Raw genomic sequence first — 21,387 nt, forward strand, 5'->3', positions numbered from 1 at the left:
TTTTAGGGAGTTTTAGAAATTAAGGGGACCATGGAAGAAACACAGGGCTGCAGAGCAGCAGAAAGTATATTTCCATAGAATAGGGGAGCTGAAAAGCTGCAACAAGTATATTTCCATAGAATGAGGGAGCTGGGAACAGCAAAAGGTCTATATTTACAAAATAAAGAGAAGGAAGCCCTTCATCCAGAAGGAGAAGAAGAAAGCCCAAAGGGAATAGGAAAACAATAAGGAAGGAGCGGGGAAAGAACCTCACATGTCCCATGTGAGGTTCCACCTTTGAGCCCAGGAGTTACTCTAGTAACCAGTGAGGGACTAGTGACCAATCAGAGGGGATATCAAGGCACAAGGATCTGCAGTCTTTATAAGCCATAGGGAAAAGGAACTCAGTGGGACCCTTTCCCCCTACCCAGGTGGGTCTCCGTTCTGTGAGACTCTTCCCCCTCCCTACATGGGAGTCTGTACTAATTCTTTAACAAATTTCCACCTTTGCTATACCATCTTCTGTCCGTGGATTCATTCTTCGACTCCAGCAGACAAAGAATCTGGGTTCCAGTCCAAAAATTCTGCATCACTAGAAGCTGGAAAGGGCGAAGAAACAGATTCTACCCTAGAGATCCTTCCTGGCTGACATCTTGATTTTAGCCCAGTGAGACCCATTTTTGGACTTCTGAAGCACAGAATGCTAAAACAATAAATACGTGAGTCACTGAGTTTGTGAAAATTTGTTACAGCAGCAATAGTAAACTAATACACAAACTATGCCTATTGACTATGTTCCTACCCTTTGTGCTACATGCCTTAACTGTTGGATAGGCTAAACCAAGAACTCTAAAGATTAAACTCTAATCTTTCATGTCATTGAGTCTAAAGTTTTTCAGATATCATTTTCAAACCATACAGCAAAGAGTGTGAGTATTTTATTTACATATGCCTCTTAGTTTTGTGAATTTCGAAAGGATGTGGTTATGGCCTTTGACATCAGAGGGGAAGCTCAGCGATGTTGACTGAACACTGATAGAAAGATAACGCTGGAGGCAAGTTGCCTCTGAACAACTCTCTCAAGATCAACTGCCTCCCCATTGCATTCCTTGCCCTGAAGCTGTTTCCTCTGGTTGTGCTGAGGGCTGATGCCCAAGGTGCATCACTTTTCAAGAACTGGATCATGAACAACTCAAACAACTCTATCCTCCTAGAAGAACAGCTCATCAAGAAATCCCAACAAAAGAGAAGAACTTCTCCCTCGAACTTTAAAGTCCGCTTCTTTGTTTTAACCAAAACCAGCTTGGCGTATTTTGAGGACCGTCATGGGGTATGTGAGAACTTTGTGTTTTTTGGTTGTTGTGGTTTTTTTTGGTCTTTTTTAAAACAGTATTTTCTATTTAGACTGGGCTGAATGAAGATATACATGGAATAAAATAAGGACACAGGGGACATGCTCGTTATAACAGCCTAAAAAGTACAATAAGAGTAATGAGAAGAAAATGTGGAAAAAAGTCAAGAGATGAGGTGGTTGTATTAGGTGATTTTAGTCCTAAAATCTATACAAGAGTAAATTTAACATTCATTAGCTTTCCCCCCCCTTCAAGTTAGAGTTCAGTGTTTAAATTCTAATATTTCATGTGGCAAATGTTATGATTGGGTAGAATTTAAACTTCATTTGAAATAATTACTTTTATGGAATGTAGATTAATAAAATATTAGCAGTCACTGTGACCTAAGTGATGATCTTGCTCAGTTTCCTTAATGTATACTGGATGAAATTAGTACTTGGAATGGCTAAGTGATGGGTTCAGCGTCAACATTTTTATGAATTCAAATCAATTTTGTTTCAATGGTCATCGCTAATCTGATATCTTGGAAAAATATTCTCTGGGCATTTAATTGTCTCAAATTTGCAAGGCACAATGGTCAACCTTTTTATCCCTTACAAACTTTTAGGAGACTAGGATTACCATGCAGTGCTAAGTGTTAAGCAGTACAGACTGGCGATTCTTATCCAGAAGATTACAGCTGCTTAGCTAAGTTAGTCTTTTCATATCTAAAGACATTCTTATATTCCATAACAACAATAATAATAAGAGCAACATAAATTATCAAAGCTATGTAGTTTGCCATCTTTAGCAAATTGCAGTATGTTATAAGCTTGGCACTAGATTTATGACAGCCTGTGAAAAATAGTCCTACCTTTTCAGGAACAAATTCTATAATTCTGCAAATTACATATGTTTTTATAACTTTAAATATCCATTGTCATTATAATGCTGGTTGAGCCTTTTATTTTAACATGGATTTAGCTCATGGATTCATGTCTGTTTCCCTTATTGAGATGTGCAAATGTTTTCAGCAGAACTCTGTCTCCCTGCTGGAGCAGTGGGCCAGAAAGAAGCATAGAGCTGGCTCACTGGTAGACATGATTTCAGATGCTCCCCTGAGCTTGCCGAATTTCTTTGCTAAGTGGTCACTGATGCCTGACATTTACTGAGCACTTACCACATATCGGACACTGTGCTTAACAGAAGACAATGAAAGATTAGGGGGCCTGCTGGTATGTTGGTAAATGTTTAACAGCCATTGTAGTAGTAGTGACAGTAGAGTATTGGGGAGCTCTACTTCAGAGCGTTTGCTGCTTCCTCTGGTGTAAATACTCCCATTGTGGCCAATTTCAAACTACTGATGTAATGTCTACTGGCTCACAAAATTCCTGAAAATTTAACAGTCAGGCCCTAGCTGGTTTGGCTCAGTGATTAGAGCATTAGCCTGTGGACTGAAGGGTTAAGGGTTCAATTCCAGGCAAGGGCCTGTAGCTCAGTTGCAGGCTCAATTTCTTCTTTGGGGCATGTGTGGGAGGCAACCAATCGATGTGTTTCTCTTTCTGGCTCTCCCCATCCCTTCTACTCTCTCTAAAAATCAATGAAAAAATATCTGCTGAGGATTAACAACAACAAATTTAACAGTCAGCTTTCATGAGCCAGTATAAGCCATTTCTAGCAAACTGGCAGCTACATACAAATAATCTCTGGAGAGGTAGACATCCGCTAAGCAAAATGTTTAGTTGCACGTGACTGACATCAGATCCTGTTCAGGAGTGAAAGAGAGGGCCTCGGGGACTGTGCATAAGCATGGGCTGGAAGGGGCAGCATAGACGAACAAGCCTCACAGCTTGGGGCGGCCAGGGTAGCCAACTAGAGTTGAATTCATATCCTCCCTCTATCACTTTCTTGATGTGGGTGAAATATTTAACCTCTTTAAGCCTCTGTTTCCTATTTGTAAAGTAAGAGCCCCAATACTACCTACCTCAAGGGATATAAAATATTTCATGAGAAAAGTATGTTATAAGCTTGGCATGATAATAGTACCATCTTCTGAAAGGCCCTCAGGGGAAATGGAAAGGTTTCCCTATTTTCATGACTCTGCACCTTAGGAATCAAGCTTACTGTGCTCACTATGGCATGGAAGCCATTACCATTTACGTGGGATGGGATGAATCCTCAAGTTCATCATTCTAGTCACTTTCTGGAAAGGGTCATCACTCCTCATGGATGCTTCCCTTTAGCCTACAGCTGATCTAGCAACAGAGCCAGCTCTTGTAACATGCGTCCATCCTAAATGAAAAATGGCAGGGGGGGGGGAGGTGGTCCCCTTTTCTTGCTTTTATGGCTTTGACCACTGCATAGTGGTCAAAACCACTTCTGGTGCTAGACAGATCTGTGTCAAAGACCAGCTCCCCACTTAAGGGCTGTGAGTCTTTATGTAAATTGTTTAATGCTGTATGACCCTCTAGAAAGCTATTTATGTCTTTTAAAATGATTAAACAGTTCTTCTTGATCTTGTTTTATTTTAATGAAATGGAGGTCACAATTATTTTAATAATAGTAGTAACTAATATTTACTGAGCACTTACCACGTGTCAGTCACTGTGCTAAATGGGGGTTGTTTCACCTAATCCTTACAATCATCCTGTAAATTAGGACCTATTATTACCCCAGTTTACAGATCAGGAAACTGAGGCATAGAGAGTTTAAGTGACCTGCCTGAGGTTTCCTATGTCTCTGGAGCCTACACAGACTCCCTGATTAATGGAGCTTATACTATTAGCAGTTGTTACCGTAGGTAGTTTGGGACTCCACTGGGTTATTACAAAGTGCAATGCCTTCTTGTTCTGAAGTCCTCCAAGTAAGGGCAGTCCTGGAAATCAGAAACCCATGCCAAATGGTTCTTCTGCAACGAAGTGTATTATGAGCGCTATCATTTCCACATAAACTGCAGAACAAATCCTTGTCTTCACTTACTTCAAGGAGCCCTACTATGTGCCCATAAAGAAATGAGATCCTTGGTAAATGTTGCCTCCTAAGTGCCTCTAGAATCTGTTCACTTCTCTCCATTTCCTAAGGTCACCTTCCTCGTGAAAGCTGCCAGCATCTCTTACCTGGGACTGCTGCCACCTCCTAGCTGTGTCTTTGCACCCACTCTACCTCCCCTAACACACTCCATTCTCCACACAGGAGCCAGTGTGAGCATTTAACATGGTGACAGTGATCATGTCCTGATGCCTCTCATCAGAAACTGACTTGTCCCTTCAGCAGTTCTCTCCTTTGCCCTGAATATGGACACCAGAATCCACAAGATGGGTTCTCTTGTCTCAGCTCATGTCCCTCTTTCTCCCATCTTTCAAGATTTTCTTCAGCTTTAAGGCCTCCGCTCTAAATGGCACTTATTTGGGACACCCTCCTTGATTTCCCTAGACTAAGTCATCTCCTTTAGTTAGGCTCTGCCACAGCAACACATATGCATTATTCAGAGCACATGCCAAAGTTGTAGTTGCCCACTTATTAATCTGGTTATTGTACCAATGTCATCCCTCACCCCATCTTCTGTTAGATAATAAGTGTCATGAGAGCTGGCACCCAATTGGCTAAAGATGGCACCACCAATGTCTAGGACAGTGCCTGACACATATTATCTTATCCATTAATTATTTGTGGAAGGAAGAAAAGGAAGGAGAGAAGGAGGAAAGGTGTGAGGTATAGATACATTTGAAGAGGTTAGAGTTACACAGATGATTCCTAACAGAACCAGGTTCAAAGACAAAAGTGTAGAAAACAAAGCAAGTGATATAGGACTTTAAACAGGAAATTCCTGCGTGTCCGAGTAAACAAGACTCCCTGCAGATAGAGTTATGGCTTAGCCTTGAACTGAGGAAGAGGAGGGTCAGGAGGTTGGACTTTTAAGAGTTGGGTCAGAGAGACACATGTAAGAACCAAGAGGTGGGCCAGCCTCCCCCACCACAACTCTTTTTAAAAGAACCAAGCAACTCTGCTCTCTTTTTCCCTCCATCTTGTCTTCCCCCTTCCTCCCTTGCTTCCTTCCAGGTAAAGCTTTGTGGATAATATTCTTAAAGCTGCCTGAGCATGTTTGCTTGAGACCTTCATCAGTCAAGCTCTCTCCACCTCATTCTTCCATGATTGAGTTGCCTTCTAGCTGGGCTCTCGCTGATACTTGATGCTCCATACAATCTATTATCCACGAAAAACCTGGAATAAACGTTTCCAACAATGAAGCAGATATTCTTTCTTCTGTGGCTGTTTTCAACTCTTCATCTTGTGGTCCCTAACTGTCCCTCCGATTTCATTTCACACCACACTTCCCTGTACCCATCATGCTCCTACCCCAACTGCCTTCTTTCTGAACCTTGAACACCCCAAGGTAACGCTCCCCCTGGGGCCTTTAGACAGGGTCAGAACTGGGGTGAGCAATGGAGAAGCACACTTAAGCACACCCCTCCCCCACACACACTCCCGCTCACTCTCAGGGTCCCACAAGTGCAGGGTCTTTGCATTCGCTGTTCTCACTGTCAGGAACACCACAGCTTTTTTTTTTTTTCTTTGCAAGATTCTTCATTATTTCCCATCTCTTTAAATATTTCCCCAGGAGTCTCTTTCTTTTTTTCTTCTGAAGCAATAGATACTTCAATGCATCAGTATCTGCACTTATGTATTGGGTCCATTGATGTGCTTCCTTGTTTATTTTCTGTCTGTACATCCATCAGAGAAGGTGTTCCATGAGACCAGAAATCTTGATTGCCTTGCTCATCACTGTAGCATCAACACAAGCTGCTGGGGTGTCAGTAAATACTCAGTAAGTGAATGAAGGTCACATAACTCCAATTGAATTCAGAAGAACAACCGGGAGCTAAAACTGTGGGCCTTGTCTAATCAGGCAAAAAAATAAAATAAATAAAAAATAAAAAAAGAATCCAAAGCAGAGTGCTTTGCAAGTCAAGCCCCTCAAGCCCAAATATATGCAGTTTCTATGTCTGCCTTAATGGACTTTCTCCGTGAATTGATTTTTGCCTGTGTGTTGATGTTTTGTGGAGATAGCGTCTGGCTACAGCACTTTTGTTTTGGAAGCAAATACTCCCACATTAAAATTAGATGTGATTCCTGCTGCTCAGGGACTGGTGCATCCATTAATGAGATTCTTCAGGAAAACTAGGTCACAGAGCAATACTAAAATGTGAGGGCTTCGTTACTGACTCAGTCTGGAAGAAAGGTGTAAGTAGAAAGCATGAAAGTCTCTTGTAGTATGAGGTCCATGGAATACAAGACATCTTCATAACTAACGTAGTAATGGACCCCACAGAAAATCATTCTATAGTTCTTAACTTTTCATTGACCAAAAAAAAAATTCTCCCATTTCCTTAACCAACCAGTAATAACCATGAGTTATTACTTCCACTTGTCCATGAGTTATTAGGCCTGCTGAAAAAGGGAGATCTTTCAAGATCTCATTTCCAGCTAGATCTCAGTCTGGGTTTGCTGTCATGACTGGGGATCTCACTTAAAGTGATCCAGAGGAGGAAACAGAAGCTCCGAAATGGTACCATGCATATAAAATTCCCCTTTTAGATCAAATGTCTGCTTGGCTCCTTGAAATTCAGTAAAAATTGTCAGTATGTTAATAGAATAAAAACCTTATCCCAAGTCTTATGTTGTCACATAATCCCCATTAACCTAAAGTATTTATAAGCAGGCTTCTTACTCTATAGTAATATTTGTAAATTTATAATTTAATATAAACTTATGTATACATTTTATATATTAAAAGTCACAGGAATTACACCTACTCTTTATAAAAAACTCAAATCGTATAGCACTTTTTTCCCCTCCAAAATTACATATATGGTACCAAAGCTATTTCATTTTTCTTTATTTATGTATTTTCACTTAACACTGTATCAAGGACATTTTTCTGTTTTGGTGGGTGTAGATTTATTTATTTGTTCAGCAAACCTTTCTTTTTTTAAAAAAAATATATTTTATTGATTTTTTACAGAGAGGAAGGGAGAGAGAGAGTTAGAAACCTCAATGAGAGAGAAACATCGATCAGCTGCCTCCCACACATCTCCCACTGGGGATGTGCCTGCAACCCAGGCACACGCCCCCGACTGGAACCGAACCCGGGACCCCTCAGTCCGCAGGCCGACGCTCCATCCACTGAGCCAAACCGGTTTCGGCCACAAACCTTTCTTGAGCACCTACTATGTGCCAGGCTCTGTGGTAGATGCTGGGATTACAGTGGTTAATAATCGAGACAAGGTATCTGCCCATATAAGCTCACATGCTAGTGGAGGAGACAGACAATACGCAAGCATAAATACAGGATATAGACTGCGGTAGGTTCTGCGGAAAAACTAAGCAGTAGCTGGGTCTGCTTGGGAAGAGGGTAGTCAGAGAAGGAATTTATATCTGATGTCCGTGGGGATGACAGATTATACAAGGGGCAGGAGTAGAAGCCAGGAAGCCAGCTGACACATGATGTGGTCTAGATTGGTGAATTCTTCTGATGTATTGTGTAGTATGCGACGGGTAACTCTGTTTTAACTTTCTTATAGCATCCCTCTCCCTGAGAGTACTTGATACAGAATCATTCTACTCCACATTTTGGTGGAAATGTACCTGGTGTCTAACCTGCTTCATGACCAACACTGAGCTCAGAGAGTCTCTAGAAGCAAGGACTGATGAAAAGTTAGAATCAGGTTAAACTTATTGATTAACCTCAAAAGAAAGAGCAGCAAGCCTTCATATATTGTTTTAAAAAGTGAACAAAAAACAACGACACAAAATGTTCTTCATAATTCTTTTGTCTGAAGACATCAACTTTAATAATTGAATTGGTTCATGTCAGAGATATACTTATCTGTTTCATGTGTCTAAACAAATTGATGAATTTTTCTATCATCTATTGTTTGACATTTATTTCAGGTTGTTTCCAGGTAGTCAGTGAAAACTCTGAAAAATAAGAATATACCTAAAACAGTGCTGTCTCCTTTTTAAAATCAGCCCCTTAAGATAGAGTACCATGTGTGAGATAACAGTGTCACAGGCTGAGAACACTGATGGCCTCCATCATTTGTTGCTACATCCCCTTCCAAAGAGGCTGAAGCAATGCATGGGGCCACCAAATTTACCAGAATTAATAAAAAACAGAAGAATACACCCTGGCTGGTGTGGCTCAGTGGTTGAGCGTCAACCTATGAACCTGGAGGTCATGGTTCGATTCCCAGTCAGGGCACATGCCCAGGGTTGTGAGCATGATCCCCAGTGGGGGGCGTGCAGGAGGCAGCTGATCAGTATTCTCTCTCATCATTGATGTTTCTATCTTTCCCTCTCCCTTCCTCTCTGAAATCGATTAAAAAATATATATGTATATTTTTTAAAAATCCATTGTTGTGGTCATTTTCAAGTACACTGTCTTTACAGGTTTTTAATGTTATGGTAAGAGAGCAGGGAAATATATTTTATACATGGGTAAGATGATTTGATTTAAAGTCAGTGTATATAGATGAACCCACCACCTATACAGTAGGATTTAAGGGGTGCCAAAAGACCTCCTGCTCTGCAAAATATCAGTCTCCCTACTTGATCACCTTAGAGGATCTGAAAGGTTTGCAGGAATGAGCTCTTTGGGTTAGATCCGTGGTTGGCAAACTGCAGTTCATGAGCCACATGCGACTCTTTGGCCCCTTGAGTGTGGCTCTTCCTAAGCCTTAGGAGGACCCTAATTAAGTTAATAACAATGTACCTACCTCTATGGTTTCAGTTTAAAAAATTTGGCTCTAAAAAGAAATTTCAATCGTACTGTTGATATTTGACTCTGTTGACTAATGAGTTTGCTGACCACTGGGTTAGATCATCAAGTGTCTTTATTAAGAAGCAAATGAAGTACACATAAACCATTTTTGACTGCTCCATAGAGGTCAGCTCTAATTTTAGACAGGGCCTAAAGGACTGAAAGCCTCAGATGCACTGCAATTCTGTAATTCCAGAAAAGGGAAAGGAGATGAGGAAGCAACAACCTGGCAGTTTAATAGGATGAAGATCTGGCACCAATTAGCCTGGGTGACCTTGGTACTTCCTTATTCTACCTGGAATTTCATTTTCTTGTCCATAATACCAAGGGATTGGACTAGATGAGTGGTTTTCAAACTTCCTATAGCATGGAACCCTCTCTCAGTACAAAATTATACATGGCACTCCCACCCCCACATATGAAACAGGAGAGGCTCTGCTGGAACACCAGGACCCTACTCTCTGGGCTGCCCTTTGACCTGCAATAATCACCAAGCTGCCTTCCAAGTCTATGTCCTCAGTCTGCTCAGAGTGTAAATTGAATAGTAGAAATGGAAAGATAAGAGCCAATTTAGAAAGTTGTTTCACCTTGAGGTTAAATATTTAACATAAACAGTTAGATACTGCCCTAGCTGGTTTGGCTCAGTGGATAGAGCATCAGCCTGCGAACTGAAGGGTCACGGGTTCAATTCCAGTTGGGCACATGCCCGTGTTGTGGGCTCGACCTCTGTAGGGGGTGCATGCAGAAGGCAGCCAATCAATGATTTTCTCTCATCATTGATGTTTCTCTCTCTCTCTCTCTCTCTCTCTCTCTCTCTCTCTCTCTCTCTCCCCCCCTTCCTCTCTGAAATCAATAAAAATATATATTTTTTTAAAAAGAGATACTGATGGAAAAATTAGATATTGATTTCTAAAGACCCTTTAAGCTCAAAAAAGTAGAAACTATGTGATTATAGCTCTCTCCAATGATATCATGAGTTCACAAATAGAGATGGAGATTATCTAAACATGGATATCTTTCCATTTATATTGAGTGTTATCTTAGCCCTACAAAGAACATTTTCTGCTGCACACTTGGTCTTATCTGCTGCTCCCTCACTCAACCAATTGACAAATATTAATTGAACATCACCTCTGTACAAGGAGTTATTTCCTGAAATGCAATGAAGTTGTTATTAATTTTCTATTCTCTGGTTACCAACTCTCCAGTGCTTTAAAAGTACATGTAAAAAATGTACTCTTTCAAACTAATTAAAAATCTCATATCACTATTCTGGAAAGAAGGAGGACTTTGAAAGAGCATTCATGGACCAGAGACAATGAGATACAAAAGGTGCAGGATGCCATGACGATGTCCTTTGTACGGCTTAAAGCACTTAGTTCTTAGTTTCCGCAGAAGGCCTTTTCTCTCTGCCCAATTTGTAAGCGCATTTAAACAAGCACACTGCTTAAAGGCTAGGATCACTAATGTCTTTATCAAATATGAATAAGGGTTGGAACTTATTCCTGAATTATTGCTTTGCTTCTAAGATAAATACACATAAAGGCACACAGAGTTGCTTCTTTTGAATCTCTGGAGAAAGTAGCTATCACTCAAGAACATGAGAGGGCCCATCATGAACTTGAACCTACATGGATACAGAGGAGCAGGTGTCAGGTGCTGCCTGGCTGCTGTTTACTGCTAATGAGGTCATGAGGTTCCAAGGCAGAGCTGCATCACTTTGCTCACCCAGCATTTGATGTGCAGCCCTCACCCTTCTCCCCTCGTCATCTGACAAACCCGTATTACAATATGGTGTTTTGAAATTTTCTGACTGCTTTAAAATATTATTTTAATTTTTCTGCTTAGTAAACTTACATGCTCATTGTAAAAACAAAAACAAAACTTCAGATATTATAGAAGTACTAGATGCCTGGTGCACAAAATTTGGGCATGGGTGGGGTCCCCTCAGTCCGGCCACCTGCACCCTCTTGCAAACCGGGACCCTGCAAGGGATGTCCGACTGCCAATCTAGGACTGATCCTGCAGGTGTCACCTGGCTGCCTGCCTGCCTCATTGCCCCTAACCACTCTGCCTGCCTACTTGATCACCCCTAACTGCTCGCTTGCCTGCCTGATCATTCCTAACTGCCTCTGCCTTGGGCCCCTGCCACCATGGCTTCATCCAGAAGGACGTCCAGAATGATGTCCGGAAGGTGTCCAGTCTAATTAGCATATTACACTTTTATTCTTATAGATGTCACTTGCATTGCAAAAGTCTGCCAAACCCCACCCAGAAGGGAGAGCCAGTGTTAGCAGTGTTCCTTCTTATATTATCTCTTCGAATTTTGCATAAACTGATCTACAGGGTATCCCAAAATGAATGCACACTTTGAATAATTATGAATTCCAATGGGTTAAATCTGAAAAGAAAGAAACATCAATTGAGCTACCAGCTGTTAAGTGTGTACACATTTTTCTGTGTCATCCTGTATATTAGATTATTTTTTCCAAAAGTGAGATGAATGCTTCATCTTTTGCTCGAAACCTGCTTTTTACATGTAATATAAATATTTTTGTCCCTCCATATGCACCAATGTTATGGCTACAGAGCAGACGCAGAATGGATGGATCATAACTAAGTTAACCATTTGTCTTTGGTGGATATTTAAGTTGCTCCAGGTATTTCTTTAGTTTCTATGACTAAAAGGTCTTGTGGAAAAGATGAAGGAAAAGTCAGTGTGGGATGGATCATACTCTCCAGGCTTTTAAGTCAGCCCAGGAGCCTCGGAACCAACTACCTTGACTCCAGATCTTTCCAGAACTTTACATTTTAGTGGCGGTAGGTTCAGATGAAGCTGGGTGGGAGGGAAGGAACCAGCAACAGCTAATTACCAATTGTACTTGTGGATGCTACTTTTTCTACAGAGACAGTAATAATCACATCTTCACTGGGTATCAAGCAGCGTGTTAGGTGCCTTCTTTGAGTGCAGGTCATAATAACGCCAAGCTGCAGCCATTAGCACTCCCTACTCCTGAAAAACTAAAAGAAATAAGAAGCACTAAGAAAACTAAGCTCAGAGAACCGAGACAACTTGCTCCATGTCACCTGTCATAGGGATTCAAGCCTGTCCTTCCTCCCTTCTGAGCCTCTGCTTTTCTCCCCTGCGGTACAAGGGTTGCCTTTGTCTTAAAAGACAGAAGGCTGAGTGAGTTGGGAGACTGGCAGGGAATTTGTGGATTGCCCCTAGCATATTTTTGCAGAAGGGATGAAACTAGAATCCGGGAAGACCCCTAAAACTAATTTTAGAACTGATATTGTGCATTCGGCTAGGAGCATGGCAAACAACCCCCACGTCAATCACTTAGGTTTCATCTCACACATCAGTTTTTATTTCAATTGTGTCATTGTGGGATTTCAGATTGGTACCATGGCTATGCTACATCCCAGAAGAGGCTATGAGCAAAATATTTGACATGTCTGGTTAAAATCAACATCAGAGCCCGGCTGGGTAACTCAGTTGGTTGGAGCATCATCCTGTACACCAAAAGGTTGAGGGTTCAATTCCCAGTCAGGGCACATATGGGAGGCAACCAATCAATGTGTCTCTCTCACATCAATGTTTCTCTCTCTCTCTCACTCTCTCTCCCTTCCTCTCTCTCTAAAATCAATAAACATATCCTCGGGTGAGAATTTAAAAAATCATCAGAAAGATTTCCTAATTTTAAAGAAACTGATAAAGGAAGACAGCATGTGACTACATTTACCAATACAGTGTGACCCAGGAAAGTCTTAAATGCATCACTCCCCATTGAGAAATATTCTCAGCTGATGCCTGGAATTCCATTATCCAAGTTTCCTCTTGGCTTAAGTCCTCTAATACCTGTCCTAATCTGAAATCCTCCAAAACAAGTGAAGCATTAAGTTATAAGTAAGTCAAGCCTCTGGTGAATGTCTATTTGAGGAAGGTTTGGACCAGAGACTTGAGAGGAAATAGAAAGCTAAAGTCCTCACATTGTGACAAAGTTGGGAAGACCAGGAAGCAGGTCCCTTTCATTGTTTTGCTCTATGTTTACAAATAATTGACAAAGTAAAAAAAATGACTCCAGTTAAAAATTAATGCTATCTTCCCAAATGGTGGTTCTTGGTTACGTATTTGCCCAGAAAAAAACAATCCCTAAGGAAAATGTGGGCACCTAAAGACGAGAGAAGAGCCTTGTCTTATGGGCAGCATTTGGAGAAGGCAAGGAAAGTAACATTTGAATTAGTATATCATTTGAATGATTTTATTTTGCTGGTGAGTTTATGTTATTCTTTTCAGTCCTCTAAATTAACCCATGATTCAAGGATCGTTATTATTCCCACTTTAAAAACAAACAAACACAAAGCAACTGAGAAGTTAAGACACTTGTCTCAGGTTGCACAGCTGGTCAGGCAGATGTGGGTCTTCCTGACATGAGAGTTCTATTTCTGTCCCATTCTGCCTCACCAGAGCAGAAAGCTCAAATTCTGCTGTTTGCAAGAAGCGTAGAGATGTCCTCTCGCATGGGTACCAGACATATAACTTCTCACTAATGTATCTACTGGGCTAGCTGAGCAGCCAAGGAGCAAATGTTATGGAGCAAAGAGGAGCTATTATGCTGAGGAGCCAGGGAAAACACTCCCCTTTGAAATCCACAGGAGCATTGCATGACCAAATGTGCAGAAACAAATCTCTATTGGCTCATGGCTTGGAGAAATCGGTCATGCCATTGGCTGTTCAGTGTTGGGGTTGGGGAATAAAAGCCTTCTGTGGAAAGCCAGGGTGAGTGCAAAGCCATGAAGCCTAGTCATGAAGGCTCTGGGGTCTTTGAGTTGAGCTTGTGTGCTTCTCTTCCACTTACGAAGAGACTCGACCTTCCTCGCCTGTAAAATGGGGATCGTGATTAAATAAGATGGCGCATCAAATGCCTGAAGTATAGGAAATGCTCAAAAACATTATCATTTTTTTATATTGCCCCCCACCTGCCTCTCTCTTTGAAAGTCACAATCCAAAAATCTATTTTATACAAAAATTAACATAAAGAGAAAGGAGATATCAAAGCCACTCACACAAGCTTGCCTTTTCACATGTATATGGGCACCTGTTGGATTGTGTTGGACACACGTCAGATGTCCCGGAGGAAGCTTTGGAATGTGAGGACAGCTTTGAACATGGCCAAGCAGGGAGACAAGGCCAAGTGAAATTCTGCGCCTTTTATCCTGAGCAACGCAGACAGAATAACAAGGAAGAACAAAGTCATGTTGTACTTGGTGTCTCTCTTCCTGGTGGCTTTTGTGTGGTTTCCTTGGAAGGTTTTACCCTGGTATTTTTCAGAAATAGCACCGTTATTTGGGATGATTACAGGCAATCACCAGTTCCCAGAGAAGGAACTATGTTTAGCTCGCTGACCGGCTGCTCCCCGGTGCCCGGCTGGGGAAAGGTACAGCTGACTGTTGTTTACCACGTATCAGGTCTTGTAAGATCCAGGAAGAATGGCCCGGGGGCCTTTGGAGAGACTGGCCAAGAAGGATGGCTTGTGAGGGGGGAACCCACGCTCTCATTTGAGAGTCAGAGTGAGTTTTGACAGTGGAACATCAACGCATCCAACAGAAGAGCGAACCTGATAGCAGGCTCGCCTGACAGACGGTGAAGGCACAAATGTCTCTTAAAATCCACGTTTGAAATCAATGAGCATTAAGAAAGCAAAGGAGAGCATCTGAGTTCAGAGGAGAAGTCTTTCTTGGAAATCTTGAAGCCACACTGTCCAGTAAAGTAGCCACCAGCCATGTGTGACTACTGGGCACCGGAAATGTGGCAGGTCCGAGTTGAGAGGTATTATAAAATACATGATTTCACAGACTTAGTATAAAAAAGTGACATATCTCATTATTTTTTTGTGGTGATTCCATATGGAAGTGATAATATTTTAAGTATATGGGTTAAACAGAATATATTCTTAAAATTAATTGTACTTGGTTATTTGTTTTTTGCCTTTTTCAGTGTGGTTACTAGACATTTTAAATACATATTTGGCTCACATTAAGTTCCTGTCAAACAGTGGGACTTTAGAATTTCATGTATAATTTTTATCCCTATTCACAACTCCAGTTACCATTTACCTCCGCTCATACCATAGTTATGATGATCTCAGGCTACTGAGACCAACACTTATCCAGAACTTTTCCACCCCAGGGCTTTCTGCTCTTACCATTCACTCTCCTGAGGCTGCTCACTCCCCAGACATTCTCATGTCTGACTGCTTTCTCAGCTTTCTGATCTTTTCTCAAATGCCCTCCCTTTAGAAAGGCCTGCCCTGACCACACGTTGATCACATCAATCTGTTCTATTGTCTTTATAGCACTTGTTGGTATTGATTGCCTTCCCAACTAGACTGTGAGCTCCATGAGAAAGTCTACTGTGTTCGTCTCTCTGTTACTGCCTTCAGAACAGTGCCCAGCTCATTGCTGGCCTGCAATAAATATTTCCTGAATGGCTAAATGCATTAGCCTTAAATCTGATGGAGACTGGCTTCTATTCTCAGAAAACACAGGACTAAGTGAGTTCCAAGGACAAAAATGTCTGCAAATGGAGCCGTCATATTGCTGCCATGAGCCCTTTGTTGCATTTCACTGTGTGTACTGCTAAGGAAATAACCCAACAGAGATAGAAAAAACAAGATAACCTCAAAGCTGAGACACAATGTTTACTGGTAGCAAAATGGCTGTTGAAAGGACTGCTCCTTTGTACTCTTCTGTTTTTTTTAAAAAAAAAAATTCTAAAGACTGTGATTATGGGTAGGATCAGGGCATATATTTCTAGCTGTGGAAGACCCTAAGTGAAAAGATAGTATGAGTCCAGGGCACATGTTTACAGAGGCTTTTAAAGGGAGACTGACCTCTTCATACAATGCTAGATTACAACGTGGCTGTAGACCACTGCATGGAGCAGATGCTCATTTTTGTTTGTATATATCCTATAAATGTGTGTGGGAAAGACTAATGCATTCCAAATGGTTAACCTTGACTGCTTCAGGATTGTGGCGAGGGTAGGATAATAAGACACTATAAATATAGTTTCTTCATAGACCTCCAGGTTGTTTTATTTCTTGAAATGACCATGGAGAAATTTTTGTACTTTCAAAAATAAATAAAAGTAGATTTTAGAAAGAAAATTTAAACAGAAATACCAGAAAGCTTCCCTGTACTTGATAGGAGGCACTTCTCACATTTTGAAGTTTTTTTTAATTAGTTCTGTGCCCAGCTACTAAATAAAGTACAGACCAGCAAACAATCTGGGTATCAAAAAATGAGAGGTAAAGACTGATCTCACTTCTGGCCAATTTGATGATGCCATGGCTCTCTGAATACCACCAGCCAAGTGCACTCATATATCACAACTCTCTTGTCATAGGACTTCTGAACCACTTTAATTGAGAGGGTATCCTTTATTGAGGGCAACTATTATAAACAATGTAATTACACCTTTTTTTCCTAATCAACCCTTAAAAGGTAGGCGTTATTATTCTCACTTATCAGATATGGAGATTGAAGTTTAGGGAGGTTGGTAAATTGTCCAAGATCATGAACCTAGTTAGAATCAGAGCTCAACTTTGAACCTAGTCCTTTCTAAGCTTTTACCTAGTTCATCACCACTTGTCTCTTTGTAAGGGATGAGGTGTAATGAAATGTTTGTCCACTGGTTCCACAGATGAATTAAACTTTAATTTCAACAGAAGCCTAATTCTAGGCTCCTGTGAAAGGTTTCTGATCTCAAAAAGCTTTTCCCTAACTGGCCTTCCATGAGCCCCAATAGTCCATTAATAGAATCAGTCCTATTGGGTACCATCCCCTGGGATCCACTCTCCAAGGACAAGGACCCTCACAAACAGGTAACATGTAACATCATTATAAATCATGAAGACCATCGTGTGAATTAGTTTTCAAGGAAATATATCTAACAAGCTTCTAAATGAAAGAGACAAATGGGCCGGTAAGATTTTCTGGGGGTGTGGTGAAGGGAGAGTTATAGAGCAGATTCAGGAACATGCTACAGGGCTGTCATTGTGGGACTGTGGACAACTAAGGGACACGGAGAAGCCAGATGTAGAACAGAAAGATACCACTAAAGGTATACATCACCATCCAGATCAGGCCTGAGCTAATTACTGACTTAATAAGGCTATGGATAGACACAAAGCAGAGCAAACTGGCACATGTGTGACTGGTTTCCCGTAGACTTTGCTACCCATCCCAGGTTCAAGTTCTGCAAATGCTGCTGTTTGTCACAAGCTCACAGAAATGTAAGACACCATGCTCCATGAGTGGAAATCAGTCACCTCATCAAGAAGACGATTCAAAGAGCATGTTCTCCTAGGACTTTGCTCAGTGTCCTTCTCAATGAGGCCAAGGAGTCGCTTCTGGATATTTGGAGGGTTGGTTTACAAACCTAATGGATCTTACCTAGTAATGGATTTCCGGAAGTAACCTGGATAAAAATATTGTCTGCTCTCTTTTTAAATGGGGTGTGCTTTCCCCTCCCACAGAAAAAGCGCACCTTGAAGGGCTCTATTGAACTCTCCAGGATCAAATGTGTCGAGATTGTGAAAAGTGACATTAGCATCCCTTGCCACTACAAGTATCCTTTTCAGGTAAGTCGTCGTGCCTGAGGGCACCAGTTCCTCATACCTTATATATGATGGTTGAAAGTCTCAGTCATTGTAACAGAAGATGAGACAGGGATGACTCTGGTCTAGCATTAGAACTTAGACAAACGGAATCAAACAGCTGCTGTGTTCTGTCGATCAATTACACTTTCATTCATTCATTCATTCATTCAACAAAGATGACAAATGACAAAATCTTGAAAAAATTGTCATTCCTCATTCTCCTTTTCCTTATGTCTTTCCTACCTCAAGGAAAGTCGTGGGGGAGGGAAAAAAACTAGCAAGGGCCCCAAGCCTAATGTTCTTTAAGTGTAGTTTAGTCATGACTTGGGGTGACCAATTGCAACTCTTGGTTAGCAATTGCTTGGGGGTGCTGAGGTTAAAAGGGATCAGATTTTGCCATCTGAGAACTAGCCGGCATTACGCTGTCCAATACAGTAGCCACTAGCCACATCTGATTGTTTACATTTAAATGTGAATTTGTTTAAATTAAACTATTAAAAATTCAGCTCTGAGTCACGTTGGACACATTGAATGAATGAACATTTTACATGTTCAATAGCCACACATGACTAGTAGCCACAGGTGATAGAATATTGCAATCACTGCCGAAAGTTCAATTGGAAGAGCTTTCTGTCCAGGTGATAGGAAGTTCTATAGGGCAGAGCAGGTGGAGGGTATCTTTAGCCTTTAGGTCATGATATTGCCTACATCTTACTACCACTCTTGGCATTTGTAGCTCTCCAGGAGTGGGTAAGTCCTTGAACATCCTTGGGTATCATTCTTGTTTGACAATCTGGGTGGCATAAAAAAGGACTTCTGTCATACTAGAAAGGTGACTTTCCTGGGGTTGGAATTTTTAGGGCTAAAAGTAAAAGGAATAACGTGTATTTTCCTGTCATTAAAATTCCAATTACAAGTGAGTGCAAGACAAAAACTGGTAAAATTCAAAGAAGTTCTGTAGTTTACTTAATAGTTTTGTACCAAGGTCAATTTCCTGGTTTTGAAAATGTGCTGTGATTACATAAAAGGTTGTCACTGGGGAAAGGTGGGTGCAAAGTACACAGGAACTCTACTATTTTTGGAACTTCTTGGGTGTCTTACATTGTTTCAGAATGAGAAGTTCTTAAAATCCCAATTAAACATTTGTCATCTACTAAGGTAATATCTTACTCTTTCATATGCCAGAAAGACTTTCTTTCCTGAAAAATTAACATGAGAAATAAAGGTGCTGTCAAGAGAACTCTTTCTTCAGCTGTTTTAATTTAGTGATGGCTTAACTGGTGACAAGCAGCCTAAGCTGTGGAGGTTCACTCTGTGTCTGGACAGCACCCCAAAGTCTGAATGAAAAGGACACTGGTCCCCCGATCATCCAGAGTTTGCTTTTTGGACAACAAACACTGAGACCCCACTCTTAGCCCAGGAAGCCAGATGGGCCTGCTGTCAGTCATCCATCTCCAGCCACACCACTCACCTTGAACTCTGTGTGTGTCTCCAGGTTGTGCATGACAACTACCTCCTGTATGTGTTTGCTCCAGACCGTGAGAGCCGGCAGCGCTGGGTGTTGGCCCTTAAAGAAGGTAATTAACCTCCTGTGTGGCTGGGTCCTGAGATCCCTTGATCCTCTAGTAGGCTTGGGTTCCACAGTAGAATAAAGGGCAGCTGAGGGTCAAACATTTCTTCCTTTTGGTGTTGCTGGAAAGTCCAAACCTTTCACTCTGGGCCCAAATGGTAACAACCAGTATAGTGCAGGGTCAGAAAATCCAGCCCACCACTGGTTTTTGGTTTAAGGTTCCAAGCTAAGGATGATTTTTTTTTAATGGTTTCATTTTACAGGGTTATATAAATACCTACATAATATATCAAATCTGCCTGCTGATGAGCAACCTAAAATATTTACTATTTGTCCCTTTAAGAAAAAAGTTTGCTGTCTCCTGGTTTGGGGTGAAGAATAAGAGCATGGACCCTCCAGTTAGATGACCTGGACTTGAGTCCTGGCTCTGCCACTTGCTAGCCATGTGTGCCTGAGCAACTTCCTCCACTGCTCTGTGCTTCAGTTTCCCCATCTATTTTTAAAAGGGGGTGTAGGAGGGAATAATAATAGTGCCCGCCTTCAGAACTGCTGTGAGTAAAGCCCTTGGAGCTAGCTGGCCCAGAGTCAGCACCCAATAAATGTTAACTAGCTTTAAACGCTGTCAGACCAGCAGCAAGGGTATTTCTTAAGGCTCACCTTTCTGAAAGCATAATTAGAACCAGCACAGCGTTTGGGTCCATGTGATGTGGAGCCAGGCTGCTAAGGTGAAAATCCCAGCTCTGCCAATTACTAATGTGTGACTTGGAGCAAGTTCCTTGACCTTTCAGTGTCTCCATTTCTCAGCTGTGAATTCTGACTGGTAACACCCATAAGGTTATTGTGAGAATTGAATGGCTTAGGACACGTCTGATGCACAGGACAAAACCAAAAGGGAGCACGCAATCGGTGTTTCTATTATTATTATTATTTAGCTTGAAGCCCTGGTTTTACAGGAGAATGGGGTTCAATTATTAATCTGTCTCTAAGTAGCTATGGGGACTCATGGTAAGCAAGCTATTGGAAATCTCAGGAGCCACAATGCCCCTCTCTGAAAAATGAGAATAAAAATGGGAGTCTTATCATCTCCCAAGGTTAGTGTGAGTCTCAACTGGTATATGAACAGGCAAGTGCTGGGTAAATTGGAAAGTGCTCTCAAGTGTAACAGGCACAGAACAAACATGAGAAGTAATCAAAAGGGCTCAAACTGTGATCATTGCCCTTCTCCCTCTGGGAGAGGCTTTTACTCATAGGATGCTAAAACTAGGAGAAGCATGAAAGATAGTCCATCTAGTTCTCCAGCTTTTATACTGTGGGTTGTTTTTTTTCAACAATAGAGTCTTCCCCCCACCTCACCATAACCTTACTTTATTTTTTTTTAAATATATTTTTTATTGATTTTTTACAGAGAGGAAGGGAGAGGGATAGAGAGTTAGAAACATCGATGAGAGAGAAACATTGATCAGCTGCTTCTTGCACACCCCAAACTGGGGATGCACCCACAACCAAGGTACATGCCCTTACCAAGGTACATGCCCTTGGCCGGAATCGAACCTGGGACCTTTCAGTCCGAGGGCCAACGCTCTATCCACTGAGCCAAACCGGTTAGGGCCATAACCTTACTTTAAAGCCACAGATCTAGAAGGGATAAAAGCAAAGTTGCTGTGGTTGAAAGTGGGAGAGATAGAAAGGGGGAATCCCAACTACTCAGTCTTCCCATTACCCTAAGGCAGTGGTCAGCAAACTGCGGCCCCTTGAGTGTGGCTCTTCCACAAAATACCACATGCGTATAGTGCGATTGAAATGTCGTGGCCACACTGAAGGGGCCAAAGAGCCGCATGTAGCTCACGAGCCGCGGTTTGCCGACCACTGCCCTAAGGCACTTTGTGGGGCCCACTGAACCAATCTAACAACCTCATTGTACACTGGGGAAACTGAGGCTCGGACAAGGGTTTTGCCCAACCTAAGGACATATAACTAATCCAAGACAGAGCCAGAGATCTGCTGATACAACATGCACTCCTG

The 21,387-nt window shown here is 41.6% G+C and overlaps 1 protein-coding gene across 1 annotated transcript in view; it reads left to right on the plus strand.

Moving 5' to 3' along the window:
• Nucleotides 1–1,010: 1,010 nt before the first annotated feature.
• Nucleotides 1,011–21,387, plus strand: part of ITK (IL2 inducible T cell kinase) — a 51,790-nt gene continuing 31,413 nt past the window's right edge. Inside the window, exons 1-3 of the mRNA XM_081092181.1 lie at nucleotides 1,011–1,309; nucleotides 17,673–17,777; nucleotides 19,291–19,372. Coding sequence (XP_080948307.1) covers nucleotides 1,163–1,309; nucleotides 17,673–17,777; nucleotides 19,291–19,372 — 334 coding nt within the window. The 5' untranslated portion in view covers nucleotides 1,011–1,162. The remainder of the gene's footprint in view (nucleotides 1,310–17,672; nucleotides 17,778–19,290; nucleotides 19,373–21,387) is intronic.

The sequence above is a fragment of the Myotis nattereri genome (genome assembly GCF_964212035.1).
Source record: "Myotis nattereri genome assembly, chromosome: 5".
Taxonomy (NCBI): domain Eukaryota; kingdom Metazoa; phylum Chordata; class Mammalia; order Chiroptera; family Vespertilionidae; genus Myotis; species Myotis nattereri.